The sequence below is a fragment of the Lathyrus oleraceus genome, chromosome 4, assembly GCF_024323335.1.
Source record: "Lathyrus oleraceus cultivar Zhongwan6 chromosome 4, CAAS_Psat_ZW6_1.0, whole genome shotgun sequence".
In the NCBI taxonomy this organism is placed as follows: Eukaryota; Viridiplantae; Streptophyta; class Magnoliopsida; order Fabales; family Fabaceae; genus Lathyrus; species Lathyrus oleraceus.
The window spans coordinates 15,374,527-15,399,618 of NC_066582.1; the positions used below are offsets into that span (position 1 = coordinate 15,374,527).

The following is a 25,092-nucleotide window of genomic DNA, read 5'->3' on the forward strand; positions in this document are numbered from 1 at the left end:
CAACATTCCTAGGTATTTTAAATAAAATCATGAAATTGACCTAGCTTGGTGTGACACAAATTGTCACACCCCTATTCAAAAATTTATATCTCCTCAACCAGGTATCCAAAAACCACAAACTCTACATGAAAATCACCATCAAAGTGTCCAGAATAGGCACAAAAAATTTCATCCATTTCTATGAAAGCATCAGCATTTTATGAAAGATATGGCAAGACATGTACAAATGTGACACATTCAATCAATCTCTAGACAAATTAATTTTCCACATATGCACAAAAATAATAAAAATCATGATTAAATTCTACACATCTCAAGGATCATCATGAAAAAAGTCTCACTCAATTTGGATGAAAAATGAGTCCTCTATGATTTTTTGAAGTTCATGTAACAAAATGAAAAAACAAATGAAAAAAGAAATAGAAATAATATATAATTAAATAGGCCAATGGCAATTTTGTAATACTAACGAACTAGGCCAAAACGGCGTCGTTCCAAACAGAAGCCAGGGCGCGCTCTGATTGGCCAGAGCTGGCGCCAAACACGAATTTGAATTCAGGCCAGGAAATAATGGATCTAACACGAGTTTCATCTTGTTCTTCAGCAAGAACAAGGCCAGAAAATCCAGAAATTGAAGAACAATGAAACTCAACCAAAATGCACAAACTTATAGTCAAAAGAACCGTCTCTCAACAAGGAACATGAACATGTAATTGATTTAACCTAATTCTCAACACAACAACGGGATCGAGCAAAAGAAGATTGGACATCAAACATTCAAATCACGATTTCTCTCACCACACTCAACCAAATCAAAAACTATGCATATCAGGTTAATCTACATTGAATGCTCTACAAAACGCATATAACAATTCAAACAATGGTGAAATTCGAAAAATCACCTTGTGATTATGGCAGATGCGAATCTGGATGTTTTTGGCTCCAAGAAGGTGAAACAGATGCGTATCAATGATAAGGACGGTGAATGGAGAAAGATCCTCAGCTCAACGATGCTCTAACTGTGAGAATTATGGACTTGCCATTGTTGAGCTTGCTTCCAACAGTTGAGATTCTTGAAGCTTTTGGCCACGATTCATCAAAATAGTCCTTCAACAATGATTATGAGGCATGGATCCGCAAAGAATGAACAAGTTTGATGAAGAATTGATGATGAAATGATGAAAAAAAGTGATGGAGTTTTTGAGAGAATTTGAGGTTTTGGAGGGAAATTCGGTTATGGATCTTGAAAAATGAAATGTTGTTAACCAATTCTGTTAGGATTAATGATATATACTCACTCCTTAATCACCTTGTTAATCCAAATTAACAAAAATCATGTGATTAGTGAAAATGTGCATTTAGGTGAAAGTCCAAAAATGACCTTGCCAAATAATGCAATGTGACAGCTCATGACAGTCCAAACAAGTTCTATTTTGCATTTGGAGTGTGTTGGAAGTGGTTTCATGTCAATTGGCCTTGTATTTCTCAATTTCACTATGCCATGCCAAAAATACACATGAATTTACTTGAAAATTGACTTTTTGCATTGACCATTTTTGATGAATTTTGATCATACACCATGAAAGTACATGTGAAATGGGGTTTGCTCACAAAAAGATCACCCAAATTGGACATTCCATGTGAAAGTTATGCCACTTTGATTATAGGCATTTTTGGAAAATGAATGGACCATAACTTGTCAACCATACATGGGAATTTCAAGTTCTTGGACTTTTTGGAAAGGTGAGAGCAAGATCTACAACTTTCATGTTGGACAAATTTTCATTTGAAGCTTTTTTGGACATGTAATTTTGTGGTAAAAACTTTCCATTTTTGGAAACTTCCATTACAAGTCACTTTCTATTTTTGGCAATTTTTTGTCTGACTTTATTTTCTTCATTCTTGATGTTTGAAATGTCAAATGAAACTTGTTTAGACATGAATGAAGTGTATCCAACTCTCTCCCACCTCCAAATCCATCATTTCTGGCACAATTGACCACAGATGACTTTTCTGATTGATAGATGAATTTGGCAATGCACTGATCGAGTTGAGCCTCAAGCTCCTGATGAAATGGCTCACTGATGATACCCTAGCCTCCATAAGCTCAATATAATCACATAATGATCCCCATATCCATTGTAGACCCCATCTCCCTGCCATGCCTTGATTGGCCCATTGCAACTGATTAGGGTTGACCAGTGGTCAAAACCCTAATCTCAAGGTGTATGATCAATCTCTTGAATCTTCTGGTGATACCAAAACCATGATGATGATGATGTATCATTTCCACCAAGATGAAGACCAATCTCCTTGAGAATCATAAAACCCTAATTTGAATCACCATCCCCAGACAGTTAATGATCCAGTCCAATGAAACCCTAGCTTGCACCATGACCTCTTCATCTCCTGATCAAGTCTTATGAGGATGACTTGCACAATGTAACCACATGATATGCAAGATGCAATGCCTAATGACCTAAAATGATATGCAAATATATTATGCTAGTCCCAAGAGAGGAGGGCAAATTTTGAGGTGTTACAGTAGGGGATGATTTTGTGTGAAAAATATTGCATCTAAGGCGAGGTATTTGTGGAAAGGATGTATAAAAAGCATGCGCTAAGAGGCTATGCGCATGCAGGCGCCAGAGGCATTGGCGCCTCCTCTTAAGACACCATGCAGGCGCCAGAGGCATTGTCGCCTTTTCATGAAGGTCAATGCAGGCGCAAAGGGCATTGGCACCTCCTCATGAGGCTACCAATGCATGCGTCAATGCCTTGGACGCCTCCTCTTCATCCATATGGGATGCGCCAGTTCACCTGGCGCATCCTCTTTTAAATGTGGTTATTTTGGAAAAAAAATTAAAAATTTGTTATTTTGGAATTATTTTTCAAAAAGTTGGTTATTTAAACAAAATCACTTTAAGGAGTCAAATATCTTCCATTTAAATTCTAAAATTCATTGAATTTAACTCTACATATTTTTTTCAATTAACTCAACAATAATCAATGTTAGCTCCATCATTGTCTATTATATTATAAAACACTTATCTATAATAATATTAAAAGTTTAATTGAATCTAAATTCCTAATATCTCATAACAACTCTTGAGTGCTATGAAATTAAACTTAAAATCCTCCATGCATGCAACTATTAAGCACATATAATACATCTAAGCATGTTACAATGCAGTTTAAATATACTGGCATGAAAGATACTAATGATACGGTATTTCTCAGACAATGTTGACGAAAGTAAAACCAGAAATAGTCAAACTATATACAAAATCGCAAATAACGTATGATGTAACTAACAATTATTTGTAAACTATAAAGCCGTAACAAAATATAATATAAAATTTAATAACGATAATGATAACAATTTTATTATTATAATAATTAAATAACAACATAATATAAATAATAATATGTTATTGTGCTCATGTTATAGCATTTGAATAGTCATTCAAACAAATTCCCAACCATACTGTTACATAAATTCGTTTGAAATAAATAGAAACACACTTTTGCATAAATTTTGATTTTGATTTTTTTATGACTTTCACTCAAAAACCAACACAAATCAGTTACAGACTATTTATATACCAAAATTCAATTATTGAAAATTTTGCCCAAAGGGTACAACCATAGATTATCATACAAAAATAAGGCAATCAAATAGGATTCAATATAAATAATCTTCCAGTTTTATAAATACTCATGAAAATAAGGGAAACATATTAATCAATGACCAATGGATTTTGCTCAAACCTTTTTTGGCCACAACAAGAATCACAACACAAAAGAAGAAAAAGATAGGAGGATAATGATCCATCACTATCCGACTGCTTAAATACCCATAAGTAAAGAGTTTTCCCTCTTTACCTTAAGATTTGAAGATTGATGAGTTTTTCTCGTCTTTTTTCGAATTTTCTTAGCTCTTTGATTTCTTTTAGATCTGCCTCTTTTCTCAATTCCTCTGTTTTCACCCTCCCATTCTAATCTTCACCTTACCTGTTTATTTAACCTAAAATCCCTTTTTACTTTTCTCACCCCTCAATTCTTTTAACATCCTTATAAACTCTATTTTCATTATTTATTTTTATTTCAAATAATATCTAAATTAATTAGAATAATAATTAATTAATTAATTATTCCAATAGTTCAAATATTTACTTAAAATAATAATTTTAATATTCTCACTAATTCTCATCACACCTTAGTTCTTTACTAAAAAAGCCTTTTTCCCACTAATTTTAAATGAAACTCTATATTCTCCCAACTCTAAAATAACTCTTATTTTCTGTTATTTCTAAGATCTAATAAAATAAAATAATATAAATTCAATTAAAATTAGATAACTAAAGTTGGGGTGTTACAACTCTCCCACACTTAAAAAGATTTTCGCCCTCGAAAATCTCATACTAAAACATCTCGGGCTAAGACTCCCTCAATTGGTTTTCTAGTTCCCATATTGTGATATCCTTAATGGTGATTGCAACAAAAGAGATATCACTATGAAACACATATCTCGAATCAAATCAAAGCAAAAACTCTTCCACTTGATTGAACTTGCTTCGGCTTCTGACACTGAGTACGGGTATGACCTTGCTTTCCACAGTTGAAACATGTCACAATTGAACTCTTGCACTCATTAGTACGATGCCCCAATTTCCACACTTGAAACACTTCATAACAGTATATTATGAAGCACGATGACCTAAGTCTTCACACTTGAAACACTTAATGAGAGTATGAGCACCTCCCCCACTTGTTTCTTTCCCCCTTGCAGTGTCCTGATGAGTCTTATGGTCCTCCTTAGCAACTGAAGTCGCACACAGCTTGCCATAACTCTAGTTTCCATGCATACTCTCACTGATACTCTTGTAGTGAGCAGATCTAACATGATTTTTTTCATCATAGATACGACACTTGTTGAACAGTACGGAGAACTAACGAATTTCCTGATACCCAAGAAACTATTTGATCTTTGGGCGAAGTCCATTCTCAAACTCAATGCATTTTGGCATTTAAGCTTTTACCCCATTATAGTGATCAGGGCAGAACCTAGACAACTACTCAAACTTGGCAGCATAATCTACAACAGTCATACTCCTTTGGTTAAATTCAAGGAATTCGATCTCCTTTTTGCTACGCATATCAGCTAGGAAATATTTTTCCAAGAATGCCCCCTGGAAAATAGCCTAAGTTAGCGCAATACCATTAGCCTTTGAGCCAAAGCTGCCAAGGCATCATCAATTGCACAATTGTTTCTTCCATTCATTTCTCTGTCACAATAGCAAACAACTATCGGAAGAAGCATTGTATCGATAACGTTCACACACTAGTCGTACTAAAAAAATATGTTCTCTCTGAACAAAGTTCTCTCATGACAAGATTCTCTCTGAACAACAACTCAACATATTATATAACTATAACTCAACCATAGAATCATATAATATTCACACATACTCATCAACAATGCAAAAGTATTAACATATTATCTCAATGATACTCATCAACTATTCAAAATATCCATATAATTAAATTTTAATAATGATATTATTACCTAAAAATAATCAAAATAAAGTTATTTTATTACTCAATAACCACAAACTACACTTTAACTCAGCAAAAGCTCGAAACATGTCAACCTGATAATAATTAATTTATTTTATACTCTCAACTCATCAAAAGATTAACAATTATTGACTTTTACTCAAGGTGAACTCTAAACAACTTTATAACAATTTCTACAACTCTAAAATAACTATAAATAATAAACATTTTCAACTCAACTCTAAAATATTATAATTAATAATATTAAATTATTATTATTATTATTATTATTATTATTATTATTATTATAAAATAAATCTCATCAGATTTAACTTTAAACAATTCAAAAATAACTATAACAACTTTAAACTCGTCAGAGTTACTCAAAACAAATATGAATATAACTCTAAAGTAATTCAAAGTAATCCAAGGTTCTCAATTGACAACTCTTGCATGATTGATAATAACTCAAATTGAACTTTATTGGCTGACAGTCTCACTCGAGTAATAATATAACTAAAAATAACTTTAAGGAGTCAAATACCTTCCATTTAAATTCTAAAACTCATCGAATTTAACTCTACATATTTTTTTCAATTAACTTAACAATAATACGTGCTAGCTCCATCTTTGCCTATTATATCATAATGCACTTATCTATAATAATATTAAAAGCTTAATTGAATCTAAATAACTAATGTCTCATAACATCTCTTGAGTGATATGAAATTAAACTAAAAATTCTCCATGCATGCTACTATTAAAGACATATAATACAACTATGCATGTTACAATGGAGTTTAAACACATTGGCATGGAAGATACTAATGATACGATATTTACCAACAACGTTGACGAACTTAAAACCAGAAATAGTCAAACTATATACAACACCGCAAATAACATATAATGCAACTAACAATCATTTGTAAACTATAAAGCCATAACAAATTATAATATAAAATTTAGTAACGATAATAATAACAACTTTATTATTATAATAATTAAATAACAATATAATATAAATAATAATATGTTATTGTGCTTATGTTATGACATTTGAATAAGTCATTCAAAAAAATTCTCGACCATATTGTTACGCAAATTCGTTTGAATAAAATAGAAACACACCTTTGCATAAATTTCAATTTTGATTTTTTATGGCTTTCACTCAAAAACCAACACAAATCAGTTACACACTATTCATATACCAAAATCCAATTATTGAAAATTTTGCCGAAAGGGTAAAGTCACAAATTATCATTAAAAATAAGGCAATCAAATAGGATTCAATAGAAATGATCTTCCAGTTTTATAAATACTCATGAAAATAAAGGAAACATATCAATTGGTGATCAAAGGATTTTTCTCAAACCATTTTTTGCCACAACAACAATCACAACATGGAAGAGGAAAAAGTTAGGAGGATAATGATCCATCACTATCCAACTGCTTAAATACCCATAAGTAAAGAGTCCCCCTCATTACCTTGAGGTTAGAAGATTGATTAGTTTTGTATTTTTTTTTATACTTTTCTTAGCTCTCTAAATTCTCATAGATCTGCCTCTTTTCTCAATTCCTCTATTTTCACCCTCCCCTTATAATCCTCACTTTACGAGTTTATTTAACCTAAAATCCCTTTTTACTTTTCCCACCCCCTCAATTCTTTTAACATCCTTATTAACTCTATTCTCATTATTCATTTTTATTTCAAATAATATCTAAATTAATTAAAATAATAATTAATTAATTATTCCAATAATTCAAATATTAACTTAAAATAATAATTTTAATATTCTCACTAATTCTCACCACACCTTAGTTCTTTACTCCTCTTTCCCTCTAATTTTAAATGAAACTCTATATTCTCCCAACTATAAAATAACTCTTATTTTCTGTTATTCCTAAGATCTAATAAAATAAAATAAAATAATATAAATTCAATTAAAATTAGATAACTAAAGTTGGCATGTTACAATTCTCCCACAATTAAAAGGATTTTCGCCCTCGAAAATCTCATACTAAAACATCTCGGACTAAGACTCCCTCAACTGGTTTTCTAATTCCCATATTAGGCTATCTTTAATGACGATTGCAACAAAAGAGATATCACTATGAAACACGTACATCGAATCAAAGCAAAGAAAAAACTCTTCCACTTGATTGAACTTGCTTCGGCTTCTGACACTAGGTACGGGTATGACCTTGCTCTCCACGGTTGAAACATGTCACAACTATACTCTTGCACTCATTAACACGATGTCCCAAATTCTACACTAGAAACACTTCATAGCAGTATATTCTGAAGCATGGTGACCCAACTCTTCACACTTGAAACACTTAATAGGAGTATGAGCACCTCCTTCACTTGTTTCTTCCCCCTTGCATTGTCCTGATGAGTTTGATGATCCTCCTTAGCAACTAGAGTCGCATACGGCTTGCCAGAACTTTAGTTTCCATGCTTCTTCTCACTCACACTCTTGTAGTGAGTAGATCTAGCATGAATGTTTTCATCATAGATACGATATTTGTTGACCAGTACGGAGAATTGACGAATTTCCTGATACCCAATAATTTATTTGATCTCTGGGCAAAGTCCATTCTCAAAACCAATGCATTTAGAAACTTCAGCTTCTACCCCATTATAGTGAGGGCAGAACCTAGGCAATTCCTCAAACTTGGTAGCATAATCTGCAACAGTTATATTCCCTTGCTTAAGTTCAAGGAATTTGATCTCCTTTTTGATACGCACATCAGTTGGGAAATATTTTTCCAAGAATGCGCCCCTGAAAATAGCCTAAGTTAGCGCAATACCATTAGCCTCAAATCTATATCTAGCATTATCCCACTGGTACTCTACTTCCTCTGACAACATGTGAGCACCATAAAGAACCTTTTGAGTTTGCATAAGCCATCACTCAGAATATTTTTCGATCTCTTGCAACCAAACTTAAGCAGCCTCACGGTCATACATTTCTTTGATAATTAGTGTCTTATTTCTCTGAAATTTTTTCAGCCCACGTGATTCAACATCTTCAACCTGTAGATTCTGCTGAGCTTGCAAAACCTGCGCCAAAGATTCCTAGGTATCAACAATTGCGCGATCATTTCTTCTAGTCATTTCTCTGTTACAATAGCAAACAACAATTAGAAGAAGCATTATATCGACAACGTTCATACACTAGTTGTATACTAAGGAATAAACAACATTATAAGACATGTCCGGTTGGACCGACCTGCTCTGATACCAACTATGTAACACCCTAACCCTGAATACACATATCTAAATAAAACCCCATAAAACTAATTATTTAAAATCTAAAGGGTGTCACATCTCGTTCATAAAAACCTCAATAAAAAAATTATTTCAAATAATGCAACAAAAAACTCACAAACATGTTCAACTAAATATCTAAATAAAATAGTTTAACTCAAGCATAAGGGAGTTAATCCCACATATCTCGAAAAATAAAAAAATTCAAATGATTACAATTCCATTGTTACATATCAGATCACTATCAAAACTAAAGAACGCATATAAACAGTAAATAAATGAAGATGCCAAAAATGCTATCATCCAGCTCAACAACAACTATACATTTACCTGATTATATGTACTCCATGAGAGTATAGAGCACCACAAATAAACAAACAGGGGTGAGAATAACTTTACAGATATTAGCGGTATATTAAACAACAAGGATCACTTTCTCATGCAGGTAACATCAAATAACATTCCCACATAATCATATACAACAATAACGACGGTCAAAATGCAAATGTATGATGCACTGTACCCATCCTCAAAGAATGCACGTGGTACTAAATTTTTGGATGTTAGAGTTACTTTACTTAATTATCCACATCTTTGGTTCCTCTCTAGAACAATATTCTCTTTGAACAATGAGACCGTCATCGGCTTTCTCTAAGCACTTTACCTTGTCGGACCAAAGTCCTACGTATCTCCGATATACAAGAATGAACGAGACTCAACAATAATTCTCAAACACATATGTAACAATTCAACTTTAAAATCAAAGAAACAATATTCACATCTCATACTAAAAAAATATGTTCTCTTTGAACAAAGTCCTCTCTGGACAAGATTCTATCTGAACAATAACTCAACATATTATATAACTATAACTCAATCATAGAATTATATAATATTCACACATACTCATCAACAATTCAAAATTATTAACATATTATCTCAATGATACTCATCAGCAACTCAAAATATCCATATAATTAAATTTTAATAATTATATTATTACCTAAAAATAATCAGAGTAAAATTATATTATTACTCAACAACCCCGAATTACACCTTAACTTAACAAAAAACTCGAAACATACCAACATGGTAATAATTAATTTATTTTATTCTCTCAACTCATCAAAAGGTTAACAATTATTGATTTTTACTCAAGAGAGTTCTCAAGGTGAACTCTAAACAACTTTATAACAATTTCTACAAGTCTAAAATAACTATAAATAATAAACATTTTCAACTCAACTCTAAAATATTATAATTAATAATATTAATTATTATTATTATTATTATTATTATTATTATAAAATAAAACTCATCAGGTTTAACTTTAAACAATTCAAAAATAACTCTAACAACTCTAAATATGTCAGAGTTACTCAAAACAAATATAAAAATAACTCTAAAGTAATTCAATGTACACAAAGGTTCTCAATTGACACATCTTGAATGATTGATAAAATTTTAAGTTGAACTTTATTGGCTGACGGTATGACTCAAGTAATAATATAACTTAAAACAATTTTAATGAGTCAAATCCCTTCCATTTAAATTCTAAAACTCATAGAATTTAACTATACATAATTTTTTTCAATTAACTCAACAATAATCGGTGCCACCTCGATCATTGCCTATTATATTATCATACACTTATCTATAATAATATTAAAAGTTTAATTGAATCTAAATTCATAATATCTCATAAAAGCTCTTGAGTGCTATGAAATTAAACTAAAAATTCTCCATGCATCCTACTATTAAGCACATATAATACAACTATGCATGTTATACTGCAATTTAAACATACTGGAAGATACTAATGATATGATATTTATCAAACAACGTTGACGAACGTAAAACCAAAAATAGTCAAACTATATACAACACCGCAAATAACAAACGATGCAACTAACAATCATTTGTAAACTATAAAGCCATAACAAAATATAATATAAAACTTAGTAACGATAATAATAACAACTTTATTATTATAATAATTAAATAACAACATAATAAAAATAATAATATGTTATTGTGCTCATGTTATGGCATTTCAATAACTCATTCAAAAAAAATCTCGACCATACTGTTACGTAAATTCATTTGAAAAAAATAGAAACACACATTTGCATAAATTTCAATTTTTATTTTTTTTATGGCTTTCACTCAAAAACCAACACAAATCAGTTACAGACTATTCATATACCAAAATCCAATTATTAATTTTTTTGGCCAAAGAGTACAACCACAAATCATCATACAAAAACAAGGCAGTCAAATAGGATTCAATAGAAATAATCTTCCAGTTTTATAAATACTCGTGAAAATAAAGAAAACAGATCAATCGATAACCAAAGGATTTTTCCAAAACCCTTTTTAGCCACAACAACAATCACAACACAGAAGAAAAAAAAGATTGGAGGGTAATGATCCCTCAATATCTGACTACTTAAATACCATAAGTAAAGAGTTCCCCCATTTCCTTAAGGTTTGAAGATTGATAAGTTTTTCTCGTCTTTTTTTGACTTTTCTTATTAATTAAAATAATAATTAAAATATTCCCATAAGAAAAGTAAAAAAAAGACTTCAAATATTTTTTTGACTTATCTAAATTAATTAAAATAATAATTAATTAATTATTCCAATAATTCAAATATTCACTTAAAATAATAATTTTAATATTCTCACTAATTCTGCCACACCTTAGTTCTTTACTCGAAAAGCCTTTTTCCCTCTAATTTTAAATGAAACTCTATATTCTCCCAACTCTAAAATAACTCTTATTTTCTGTTATTTCTAAGATCTAATTAAATTAAATTAAATAAACTAATATAAATTAAATTAATATTAGATAACTAAAGTGAGGGTGTTACAAATCTCCCACACTTAAAAAGATTTTCGCCCTAAAAAATCTCATACTAAAACATCTCGAGCTAAGACTCCTTCAATTGGTTTTCTAACTCCCATATTACACTATCCTTAATGGCGTTTGCAACAAAAGAGATATCACTATAAAATACATACCTCGAATCAAATCAAAGCAAAAACACTTCCACTTGATTGAACTTGCCTCGACTTCTGACACTAAGTACGGGTATGACCTTGCTCTCCACAGTTGAAACATGTCACAACCGCACTCTTGCACTCATTAGCACGATGCCCCAATTTTCCACACTTGAAACACTTCATAGCAGTACATTCTGAAGCACAATGACCTAACTCTTCATACTTAAAACACTTAATAGGAGTAGGAGGACCTCCCCACTTGTTTCTTTCCCCCTTGTAGTGTCCTAATGAGTCTTATGATCCTCCTTAGCAACTAAAGTCGCATACGGCTTGCCAAAAGTCTGGTTCCCATGCTTCTTCTCACTCACACTCTTGTAGTGAGCAGATCTAGCATGACTGTTTTCATCATAGATACGACACTTGATGAACAGTACGGAAAACTTACGAATTTCCTGATACCCAATAAACTATTTGATCTCTAGGCAAAGTCCATTCTCAAACTCAATGCATTTGGACACTTCAGCTTCTACCCCCATTATAGTGAGGGTAGAACCTAGACAATTCCTCAAACTAGGCAGCATAATCTGCAACAGTCATATTCCATTGCTTAAGTTCAAGGAATTCGATCTCTTTTTTGCTACGAACATCAGCTGAGAAATATTTTTCCAAGAATGCACCCCTGAAAATAACCCAAGTTAGCGCAGTACCGTTAGTCTCAAATCTTTGGCTAGCATTATCCCACCAGTACTTTACTTCCTCTGATATCATGTGAGTACTATAAAGTACCTTTTGAGTTTGCACAAGCCATCACTCAAAATATTTTCTCGATCTCTTGCAACCAAACTTGACTAGCCTCAGGGTCATACCTTCCTTTGAAGGTTGATGGCTTATTTATCTAAAATTTGTCAAACCCACGTGATTCAGCATCTTCAACATGTGGATTCTGCTGAGCTTGCAAAATCTGAGCCAAAGTTGTCAAGGCATCAGCAATTGCGCGATCATTTCTTCCAGTTATTTCTCTGTTACAATAGCAAACAACTATTAGAAGAAGCATTATATTGACAACATTCACACACTAGTCATATACTAGGGAATAAACAACATTATAAAACCTGGCCGAGTGGACTGTCTTGCTCTGATACCAACTATGTAACACTCTAACCCTGAACACACATATCTAAATAAAACTACATAGAACCAATTATTTAAAATATCAAGGGTGTCACATTCTTGTTCATAAAAACCTCAATCAAAAAATTATTTCAAATAACGCAACAAAAAACTCACAAACAGGTTCAATTGAATATCTCAATAAAATAATTTAACTCACGCATAAAGAAATTAATCCCAAATATCTCGAAAAATAAAAAAATTCAAATGATCCCAATCCCATTGTTACATATCAAAGCATTATTAAAATTAAATAACACAAAAAAAATGAAGAGACCAACAACACCATCATCCAGCTCAACAACAACTACACCTTTATCGGATTATCTGTACTCCAGGAGAGTACAAAACACCATAAATAAACAAATATGGGTGATAATGACTTTACAGATATTAGCGGTGTATTAAACCACAAGGATATATTTCTCATGCAAGTAACATCAAATAACATTCCCATACAATCATATACAACACTAACGATATTCAGAATGCAAATGTATGATGTAATGTACCCCTCCTCAAAGAATGCACGTGGTACTAAATTTTTGGATGTCAAAGTTATTTTACTTAATTATCCATATCTCTACTTCCTCTCTGAAATAATGTTCTCTCTGAATAATGAGACTGTCATCGGCTCTCTCTGAGCACTTGACCTTGTCGGACCAAAGTCCTACCTATCTCCGATATACATAAATGAACGAGACTCAACAACAATTCTCAAACACACATGCAACAATTCAACTCAAAAATCAAAGAAACAACATTCACATCTCGTACTAAAAAAATATGTTCTCTCTGAACAAAGTCCTCTCTAGACAGGATTCTCTCCGAACAACAACTTAACATATTATATAACTATAACTCAATCATAGAATCATATAATATTCACACATACTCATCAATAATGCAAAATTATTAACATATTATCTCAATGATACTCATCAACAACTCAAATTCATATAATAAAATTTTAATAATTATATTATTACCTAAAAATAATCAGAGTAAATTATATTATTACTCAACATTCCAAAATTACACCTTAATTCAACAAAAACTCGAAATATACCAATAAGATAATAATTAATTTATTTTATACTCTCAATTCATCAAAAGTTTAACAACTATTGATTTTTATTCAATAAAGTGCTTAAGGTGAACTCTAAACAACTTTATAACAATTTCTACAACTCTAAAATAATTATAAGTAATAAACATTTCTAACTCAACTCTAAAATATTATAATTAATAATATTAAATTATTATTATTATAATTATTATAAAATAAAGTTCATTGAGTATAATTTTAAATAATTCGAAAATAACTCTAACAACTTTAAACACGTCAGAATTACTCAAACCAAATACAAATATAACTCTAAAGTAATTCAAAGTACTCTAAGATTAAATACCTTCCATTTAAATTTTAAAACTCATCGAACTTAACTCTCTATATTTTTTTTTCAATTAACTCAATAATAATCGGTGCTAGCTCCATCACTGCCTATTATATTATAATACACTTATCTATAATAATATTAAAGTTTAAATGAATCTAAATTCCTAATATCTTATAACAACTCTTGAATGCTATAATAATAAACTTTAAATCCTTCATGCGTGCTACTATTAAGTACATATAATACAACTATGCATGTTACAATGCAATTTAAACATGTCATGGAAGATACTAATGATACGGTATTTTCCACACAACGTTGACGAACGTAAAATCAGAAATAGTCAAACTATAATCAAAATCGCAAATAACATACGATACAACTAACAATCATTTGTAAACTATAAAGCCATAAAAAAATATAATATAAAATTTAATAACGATAATAATAACAATTTTATTATTATAATAATTAAATAACAATATAATATAAATAATAATATGTTATTATGCTCATGTTATGACATTTGAATAAGTCATTCAAAAAAATTCTCGACCATGCTGTTAAAAAATAGAAACACACTTTTGCATAAATTTCAATTTTGATTTTTTTATGGCTTTCACTCAAAACGAACACATATCAGTTATAGACTATTCATATACCAAAATCCAATTATTGAAAATTTTGCCCGAAGGATACAACCATAGATTATCACACAAAAACAAGGTAATCAAATAAGATTCAATACAAATAATCTTCCAATCTTATAAATACTCATGAAAATAAGGAAAATATATCAATCGATGACCAAATAATTTTGCCCAAACCCTTTTTGGCCACAACTACAATCACAATACAGAAGTAGAAAAAGATATGAGTGTAAGGATCCCTCAGTATCCGACTGCTTAAATACCCATAAGTAAAAAGTTTTCCCTCCTTAACTTAAGGTTTGAAGATTAATGGATTTTTCTCGTCTTTTTTAGACTTTTCTTGACTCTTTGATTTCTCCTAGATGCGCCTATTTTCTCAATTTCTATGTTTTCACCCTCCCATTATAATCCTCACTTTACCTGTTTATTTAACCTAAAATTCCTTTTTACTTTTCCCAACCCATCAATTCTTTTAACATCCTTATTAACTCTATTTTCATTTATTATTTTTATTTTAAATATTATCTAAATTAATTAAAATAATAATTAAATAATTATTCCAATAATTCAAATATTCACTTAAAATAATAATTTTAATATTCTCACGAATTCTCACCACACCTTAGTTCTTTACTCAAAACACCTTTTTTCCTCAAATTTTAAATGAAACTCTATATTCTCCCAACTCTAAAATAACTCTTATTTCCAAGATCTAATTAAATTAAATAAAATAAACTAATATAAATTCAATTAAAATTATATAACTAAAGTTATGGTGCTACATAAAGGAGCATGAACATGAGAAATAGCCACTTGCATTTAGGCATCCACTAAGTAGATTATGCATGCGCCATTGTATGTGACACATTGGACATGCATACGCCACTCCTAGTGACGAAATTGACATGCATGCGCCAATGCAAATGGCGCATATGTTCAACAAATTCATTGCATGCGCTAATGCAAATGATGCATTGGTTAATTTTTTTTTTGGAAAAATTGTTATATTGGTAAATATTTTGAAAGAGTGGTTATATTGGTATTATTTTTGAAAAACACGATTATTTTTTTAAAAACTCATTTTGATCCCTTCATTTTGTTTGATTCATGAAATTATTCTCCCTATTTTAAATTCAAAGAGTTTTGGTCTTTTATTTTAAATTCAAACAATTTTGATATTCTATTTTAAATTCAAACCGTTTTAGTCATTCTCTCACATTTTTTCATACAAAGTCGATGAGATATTTATTTTTAACTTATATTTTTATCTATAAAATTCAACAATATATTATAATACGATAATTTATCATGTTTTACAAGTAACTTATCAATTAAAAAATGGAAACATAGTTAATATTAAGTGCAAACGAAACTATTTAAATTTAAAATAGGAGGACCAATAAATAATAGGATAAAAAATATAATTAAGTCTTCTTTTTTAATTTTCAAACAAATTTATGAGAAAGGATATGAAAAGTCTTTTTTTTTTATAATTTCCAAACAAATTTATGAGAAAGGATATGAAAAATAAATATATTAGTGTGAATAATAGTGCCAACAAAAAGATCAGAACAAGAAATAGAAATCCAGAAAAGTTTTACCTTATACCCCTACATTTATCCTTCCACCCCTATATTTTATAAAAAATACCAATTTTATCCTTATATATTTTTAATTAATTTATTATTTTATTTTTTAAATATTTTTAAAATTTTATTTTTGTGTACCGGAAGACTTTGCAAAAGAGTTCCGGTAGCCATTTTTCAAATATTTTTTTAATATTTTTTATGTACCGGAAGACTTTGCAAAAGAGTTCCGATAGTCAATTTTTGTATACCGGAAGACTTTGCAAAAGAGTTCCGGTAGTTATTTTTCAAATATTTTTTTAACATTTTTTTTTGTGTACCGGAAGACTTTGCAAAAGAGTTCCGGTAGTCAAATTTTATGTACCGGAAAACTTTACAAAAGAGTTCCGGTAGTCATTTTCAAATATTTTTTTATCATTTTTTTTTGTACCGGAAGACTTTGCAAAAGAGTTCCGGTAGTCAATTTTTGTGAACCGAAAGACTTTGCAAAAGAGTTCCGGTACTCATTTTTCAAATATTTTTTGACTTTTTTTTTATACCGGAAGACTTTGTAAAAGAGTTCCGGTAGTCAACTTTTGTGTACCGGAACTCTTTTGTAAAATCTTCCGATACATAAAAAAAAGTTTAAAAAATACGTGAAAAATGACTATCGGAATTCTTTTACAAAGTCTTCTGATATGTAAAATAAAATTTAAAAAGTATTTAAATAATAAAATAATAAATTATTTAAAAATATATAAGGATAAAATTGATATTTTTTATAAAATGTAGGGGTATAAGGATAAATGTAGGGGTATAAGGTAAAATTTTCGAAACCCAGTTATCAAAATAACAACATAAAGACTATGGGCCTGTTTCGGGCCAGGCCCAAAAGATAAATATTAAGAGAGAGAAAGAATCAGTGTCGATTTTTTTCGTGAGGTGGCAGTGTAGTGTAGGGTTTAATACCAGCCACCATTCACTTATTGCTTCTCTTTCGCAGAAGCTGAAACCCTTCGCCGCTTCTGTTTTTGCTATGCTCTGTTTTCTCTTTAACACTTTCCACTTTCAATTCCCAAATCGAAGAACCTTCTACCGAATCAATTGAATCAATCCAATGGCGGAAAGTATAATCGCCGAAACCGAAACACAGAAACAATACGACCCGTTTCAGAGAAAAATCGATTTTATACCTGTTAAGAAACCCTTCAAAGGCTTTTCCAATGATTTTAACATCGAAACCCTAAACCCTTCCACCTCCGAACATAAACAGCTTGTTTCCGTTAATGGAACCTCACAATCAGCTCCCAAGAAACACGATGCTTCTGAATTCTCTGAGTGTGGTTTGGATCCCGAGTTCAGCTTCGGAATCACCTCTCGCAGAATAGTGAGTTTTTTAATCTTCTCTCGAATTTGTTTGGTGATTATTGAAAATTTGAGATGCAAATTTGAGTGAACGTGTTTTGGAATAATGAAATTTGAATGTAATGTTTTTTTTTTGAGATTTAGGATTTATAAGCATGTTATTGAAAATTTTCAGGGAGCTGGACTACATAATCTTGGAAACACTTGTTTTCTCAATTCAGTTTTGCAGTGTTTGACGTATACTGAGCCTTTAGCTGCTTATCTGCAAAGTGGCAATCATCAAAGTTCATGTGAGCTATACATTTACTTCTGTGTCACTTGCTATATTATGTTAATGGTTGTATTTTGTTGATGATTTGTGTTTGTTTTGATGATGGATTTGTTTGTTTAAAATAATTGTTGTAGTTTTGGTTTATTGGTATGGAATAATTCATATGGATGACTAGAGGAAACTTCTGTTGCAGAATTTCTAATTTTAGTTTGTGATTTTTCTTTATAGGTCGCATTGCTGGGTTTTGTGCTCTTTGTGCAATACAGACTCATGTTAGTAGTGCACTCAAATCAACTGGACAAATATTATCACCGGCGAATATGGTTGTAAACCTGCGGAGTATCCTTAAGTTTGTGTTTTTGTAACGAGTAATTGAAGTTCGTTTGTGTTTTATCTATTTGTTTTTGAAACTTGACAAGAACTTGGCTATATTTCTATAATAGTATCATTTTTTGCCTTCTTTTGTATATCTGCTGTTTGTGCATTTACTCCTTTGGACCCAGGAGAATGGCTCGTATGGATGATTGTTTTCATTGGAATTGTATTCCCTTGACATAAGATTAGGCATATCACGCAATTTCCGAAAATGTAGGCAAGAGGATGCACATGAGTATATGGTAAACTTACTCGAGTCGATGCATAAATGCTGCCTACCTTCTGGAGTCCCCAGCGAATCACCTGGTGCTTTTGATAAAAGTTTTGTTCATAAGATCTTCGGTGGTCGTCTACGAAGTCAGGTACTTCTTTCTTGATCCTGTGGGATTAGTATGAGAAAAAGTATTACCAATCAAGGTTATAGGGGATTATGTTGTTATTTAAGGCCTAACCTGGGAATCTTAATAGAACCAGAGCATCTTTTGACTTCATAGTATGACAACTGCTCAAAAGTTTGTTGGGTGCTTTTTCCAGGTGAAGTGCATGCAGTGTTCTCATTCCTCCAACAAGTTTGATCCATTTTTGGATTTAAGTCTCGAAATATTGAAGGCAGATTCTCTTCAAAAGGCACTTGCAAATTTCACTGCTGCAGAATTTTTGGATGGAGGGGAGAAGCAATATCAATGCCAACGTTGCAAGCAGAAAGTGAAGGCTCTCAAACAGCTAACAATTAATAAGGCACCTAATGTGCTAGCAATTCATCTAAAGAGATTCTACGCACATGACCCTAACCTAAAGATTAAAAAGAATGTTCGGTTTGGCACTGCACTGGATTTAGAACCTTATGTCAGTGGCTCACATGTAAGCAATGGTCTATTTTAGTTATTTCACACTTAATTATATGGTTATGATATGTTTCACTCATTACTTTCAAGTTTCTCTTGTTGGCAGGATGGTGGTGTGCATTACTCATTGTATGGGGTCCTGGTTCATTCTGGTTACAGTACTCATTCTGGCCACTATTATTGCTATGTTCGCACTTCGAATAACATGTGGTATACCTTGGATGATAATTGGGTACTGAAAATGTCAATATCCTTTGATCCTTATAGTCTTGTGAATTGTGTGATTATTGGCATTAATTTTATTAATAGATATACCTTGAAATGATCAATTTGTGTTATCTGGTTATGGCTACTATCTTTTCTGGAACCCTTCATAGTCTATTTCTAATAGCCAATCATTACCCTCATGGAGTTTGACATTATTGTTGCGTCAACGTTTAGTTTTTTAAAAATAAGTAGTTATTGGCCCTTTTGACTGATTTTTGTGGCTCACTAGAAAGTGCGTTCCCTTCCAATAACTTGAATATACACATAAGATATGGGAAGTGCTTTGATGTACATAAATCTGATGAATTATATTTCAGATGTACATAAATCTGATGAATTATATTTCACGGATTCCTTAGATAACTTGTGAATTATTGTATTGATAAGTGTTCTCTGAAGGAATAGTTTCTTCCCATGTCTGATGTACATAAATCTGATGAATTATATTTCAGATGTACCTAAATCTGATGAATTAAATTTCACGGATTCCTTAGATAACTTGTGAATTATTGTATTGATAAGTGTTCTCTGAAGGAATAGTTTCTTAAAGCCAGACACTAGGTGCCCTTTTCTGCTGTGTTATTATATTAATTTTTTTAACCCTATTTTTAATGTTGCAAACAGGTCAAACATGCCAGTGAACGTGAAGTTCTAAATCAGCAAGCTTATATGTTGTTTTATGTTCGTGATAGAAAAAGTATAGCTCCAAGGACGCCTGATGTCATTGCTAAGGAGGAGAATGTGGCGACAAATGTTATTGGAAATAGATGTTCTTTAAGTTCTAACAATGCATTGAATGATCATCCAAATGGTCAGGTGGAAAATAAGTTTTGTGGCAATGCTTCTTTCACTGCTGATACTCAGAAAAATTTGATAAATGCTGATTCATCAAGGGTTTCATGTGAGAACGATGCTCTGGTTCAGCAAAAAGATAGTGACAGTTTAGTAGAAAACTTAATGAACAGCAAGACCCCTGTATCTGAACTTACTTCCAAGGAACACACACAGAAAACCTCATCAGACGAGCCCTCAGTTGCTATATCAGAACTTGAATGTTTGTCATCCTTAGATCACTCTGGAAAAGACAATGACCCTTGTATTCAGAAAAGTTTAGATGCACCAGTTGTTGATAGACCTAATCAGTTCAATGAGAATGCTATTTTTAAAGTGTGTGTAGATTCTCCCACAATAGAGCCAACCGTGAGTAGTCCCCAAAATTTTCCTGGTAGACATGCTAGTGACAAAACAACTCAGTCTCAGGAGGTACGTGATTCAAAACATTTTTAGTATACTCTTTGAACCAGACTGGTTCTATTTCAGTTTTCTTGATTACTTATCTGTCAATTCTTTACCAGAAAAATTCCCCCTCTGAAGTTGATGCTGTTGCTGCCCAAGATTCTGTCACAAATTTCTCAGAAAGCAATGGCCTTGTAATTTCAGTAACTCAACCAAATTTGTTCATCGTATACCTTCTTCGCCCATACTTAGGGCTTTTTCTTTTGGTGTATTGACTGACCCTACTTTTATTTTTAGGTTGGAACTTCAAATGGTTCAGTGAATGAGAAAGCATGCATTATATTGTGTGAGAATGCGGTTGTTTCTCAGGAACTGGTTCTTAAAGGTTCAACCAATATATCCTCAAAGGACTTGTGTCTTAATCAAAAGCAAGTGAAAAAATCAAAAAAGAAGTTTCCGAAGTATCCGGGATCAAGCTTGCAACTGCGCCCAGTCATCCATTTCATTGTAAATTTAGGCCTGCGTAGGAAGAATCACAAAAAAAGTAAACGCCGTTTGTTGGGTATGAAGTATTGTAATAAAGAAAAGCGGAATAAACATGCTATATTATCAGAAGTTGGACCATCTACATCTGGAAAAACACATTTACTTCCGTCTTCTGAAAGTAAACCAACTAAGCCTTCCCATATACCTATAGATATCATTAAATCTACTGATGCACCTCTGATGGAAAATAATGCTGAAGGAGAGTTTAAGAAGAGGATGGATCAGGACTCTGCTGTGCTTGCATCATTTACGAATGTAGAAAAAATGTCCCCGTGTTTAGTAGCAAATGAATTTAAAGCTGGACAATCTTTTAGTCTACAGGATGATACAGGAGATCAAATGCATAATAGTGTCATGAGGATGCTCACCCGAGGTCTAGAGGAGACAGTTGGTATGTCTCTATTAACATTTTACATTCAGATTTGTTCTGCACAACGCTAAGTTTGTGTTCCACATCTTCGTAGTTTTATTTGTTAGTTCTAGTCTGGCTGATGGAGCTGCATAGTTGTTGTGTGCTGCCTTGTGACATGACTTAAATATTATATCTGCTTGCATATTTAGTGAGTTTACATATTTCATTCAACTTGACCTGAAAATATTAGCATACTGGTTTTGTCAAGTACTTGTTATATATTTCAGGATGTTTCTGTGTGCCATAGTCTAGTCTGTATGGATTGCATAATCATGCTAGTTGACTAATCCTTTGGGTTAGAATGGTGGGTAAAGTGGTGCCGTTCACACTGCACTAATTATAGTGTTCTTGTGCCATCAATATGTTGTGTGGGTTTTGTTGTGAGTAGTTGCGTGAATACTCACTAAATAGATACTCCCTCCATTCCTATATATAAGCAAATTGACATTTTAGATTCTTTAAGTAATTAATGTATCTGACCTATATATATATATATATATATATATATATATATATATATATATATATATATATATATATATATATATATATATATATATATATATATATATGTTCTTGTGCCATCAATATGTTGTGCGGGTTTTGTTGTGAGTAGTTGCGTGAATACTCACTAAATAGATACTCCCTCCATTCCTATATATAAGCAAATTGACATTTTAGATTCTTTAAGTAATTAATGTATCTGACCTATATATATATATATATATATATATTTTATATATATATATATATATTATATATATATATATATATATATATATATATATATATATATAAAAAGTCAAAATTTGCTTATAAAAGAGAATGGAGGGGTACTCTACATTGAAAATGCTTTGGAATATCAACCCTTCATTTCATTGTGTACTTTGAATATTGGCACTTTTCTGCGTGATATGTAACATGTATTCTCTTTTGATACAGTTGCACGTTGGGATGATATGGAATTACCTTCATCTCAGCCCTTGGAGTCAAAGAACGGCCAGATTGCCCATATCGGATATGTTGGGGATGAATGGTGAGCTTAGTATTTATGGTTCCTTTCCTGTTTACTATGGAAGTAATTTGGTCTGTTCTAGTTTTTGTGCATTCCTTTGTCGGAACCAATTAAATGCTTGAATAATTTTTGAAGGCAATGGCTTGAAAGTTACCACATCTCAGGAGAGATGTGGTAAATATATTTTTTTTGACGGAAGATGTGGTAAATATATTTTTTTGACGGAAGATGTGGTAAATATATTTTTTTGACGGAAGATGTGGTAAATATATTTTTTTTGACGGAAGATGTGGTAAATTGTGCACAGGCTTGCTTATTTCATGTCCAAATATATTTTCGGCTTCGGCTCCGGCTCTACCCCATGGACTGCCATCTGCTGTTGATAACACTGGTTATTACTAATCAAGGATGATGGTGCCGTATGGCAGCGCCATATGCCAGTTGTTATTGGGGGGGTTTCGGCTTCGGCTCTCCCCCATTGGCTGCCATCCTTTAGGCGACTGTTTGAACATTGGGCAGGTTTTTGTCCAAATACATGAATAAAATATGCATTTCTTCATATTATGCCCTTCTAAAATATGCATTTCATTGCTATTAAATTAGAGCTGTTTGTGTGAATAGAGACTATTTTGATGAATAACTGCATATATTTACTAATCTGTATCTTGCCACCTAACAATTTACAGGGATGAGGATTATGATTCGGGGAGGAGGAAGAAGGTAAGGGGCTTGAAGGAGAGATTTGATGGGCCCAATATTTTCCAACAAGTTGCTACCGAGAAATCTAACAAAAAGCCAAAGTTGAACCATTTTAGCTCAGAGAGATCTAATAAAAGGGCAAAATTGAAGCATTTTAGCTCAGAGAAATCTAATAAAAGGGCAAAATTGAACCATTCTAGCTCAGGGAACCCTCCATTCAGGATATGACTTCAAAATACCTTATTCTATCGTCTGTGGGGTTCTTGTAACAATCATTGATTTGTGAAACACTGAAAATGTAGTGAAGAGAGCACCTACCTTATTCTTTATTCCAGTACAAATTTTGTTGGCGTATTCGGAGTCAAGCAGCAGAGGTTTTTATTTATTTTTATTTTATGAACCTTTATTCCCAAAGGGCATATTTCATTTCATTGTTCAGGCGTCTATTAACTGAAGGCTAGAAAAGTGAAAATGAAACCATATGTATTTCTCTTGGAATGGCTCCATATTGTAGCTCAAATTTTGTTCATGAATTTGATGTTATAGCCTTTGCGTAATGTAAACTTAGAAGTTTGTATTTTTGTTTATGGGGTTGAGTTTGATTATGTGTTGAATAGAAACGTTTTGTTGTGCCTTTTATTTAAAGATGGGGTATGTCCTTGACTTGAATCCTGTATATGATTCATTTATGAGTAGAACAGTGTGATTTTATTACACTGTCCTGAGGTATTTAAAGCTGTCTGACATGGAGCAAATACGGGCTCAAATGGTAGTCGCAGGGACGTTGACCTTCCAATAGCACACACTGTACTAGTTTACTCGTCGGTACAGCTATCTGGCATGATCATTTAATGTGAGCTTCAATTCAGCTGTCATCTGTTTTTAAGCGCGTATTTTTTATGACATTGAGCTTATGTTCATTGGTTGGTTTCTATTTTTCTTTTATTCTTTTAATTTCTTGACTAGCCGTTTATAGAATTTTCTGAAGAATAAACAACTTTTTTTCATATATAAAATGAAAAGTATATAAAAATCACATTGAAACTAGCGGTTTTATATAACACAAATAACATTAGTTGGGGAATGGTTGTATGTTGGATTGTATCTATGATAAGATTATTAGATGAAATAAGATTAGAAATAAGAGAGAATGTTGAGGTAATATCTATAGTAAAAATATTTGTGAGAGATATGTTATAAGGAGAATAGATGAAGAGTTATAGAATTATAAGAAAAAATGTCAAGAAGTATTTTTAGATTAATAAATTGGATAAAACATGATCTTTTGATACAATATTATAACATAACTTGATTCTTGTAGTCGATATTATTTAGCGGGATAATACATTATTATTGTTGTTGACGTTAGAATTAGCAGAAAATGTTGAACTCTTGAGTAAGATTAATCAAAGTTTAAATTTTAACTTTGAAAGATGT

At 31.7% G+C, this 25,092-nt stretch overlaps 1 protein-coding gene across 1 annotated transcript; it reads left to right on the forward strand.

Annotated features, from left to right (window-relative positions):
- The first annotated feature begins 17,565 nt into the window (after positions 1–17,565).
- LOC127138426 (ubiquitin carboxyl-terminal hydrolase 23) lies at positions 17,566–24,242 on the forward strand. Its single transcript, XM_051064877.1, has 11 exons — positions 17,566–18,011; positions 18,165–18,279; positions 18,489–18,599; positions 18,825–18,997; positions 19,170–19,496; positions 19,587–19,712; positions 20,372–21,010; positions 21,103–21,177; positions 21,281–21,920; positions 22,884–22,977; positions 23,643–24,242. Exons 1-11 carry the CDS (start codon positions 17,742–17,744, stop codon positions 23,881–23,883), a joined length of 2,811 nt encoding a protein of 936 aa, XP_050920834.1. The 5' UTR covers positions 17,566–17,741; the 3' UTR covers positions 23,884–24,242.
- The last annotated feature ends 850 nt before the right edge of the window (positions 24,243–25,092 follow it).

Bases quoted from the DNA above. Each gene is read 5' to 3' on its own strand.
- LOC127138426 (XM_051064877.1), top strand. From the start codon at position 17,742: ATGGCGGAAAGTATAATCGCCGAAACCGAAACACAGAAACAATACGAC. The intron at 19,497-19,586 runs GTAAGCAATGGT...TCTTGTTGGCAG, and splicing joins CTTATGTCAGTGGCTCACAT to GATGGTGGTGTGCATTACTC. The intron at 21,178-21,280 runs GTAATTTCAGTA...TTTTATTTTTAG, and splicing joins TCTCAGAAAGCAATGGCCTT to GTTGGAACTTCAAATGGTTC.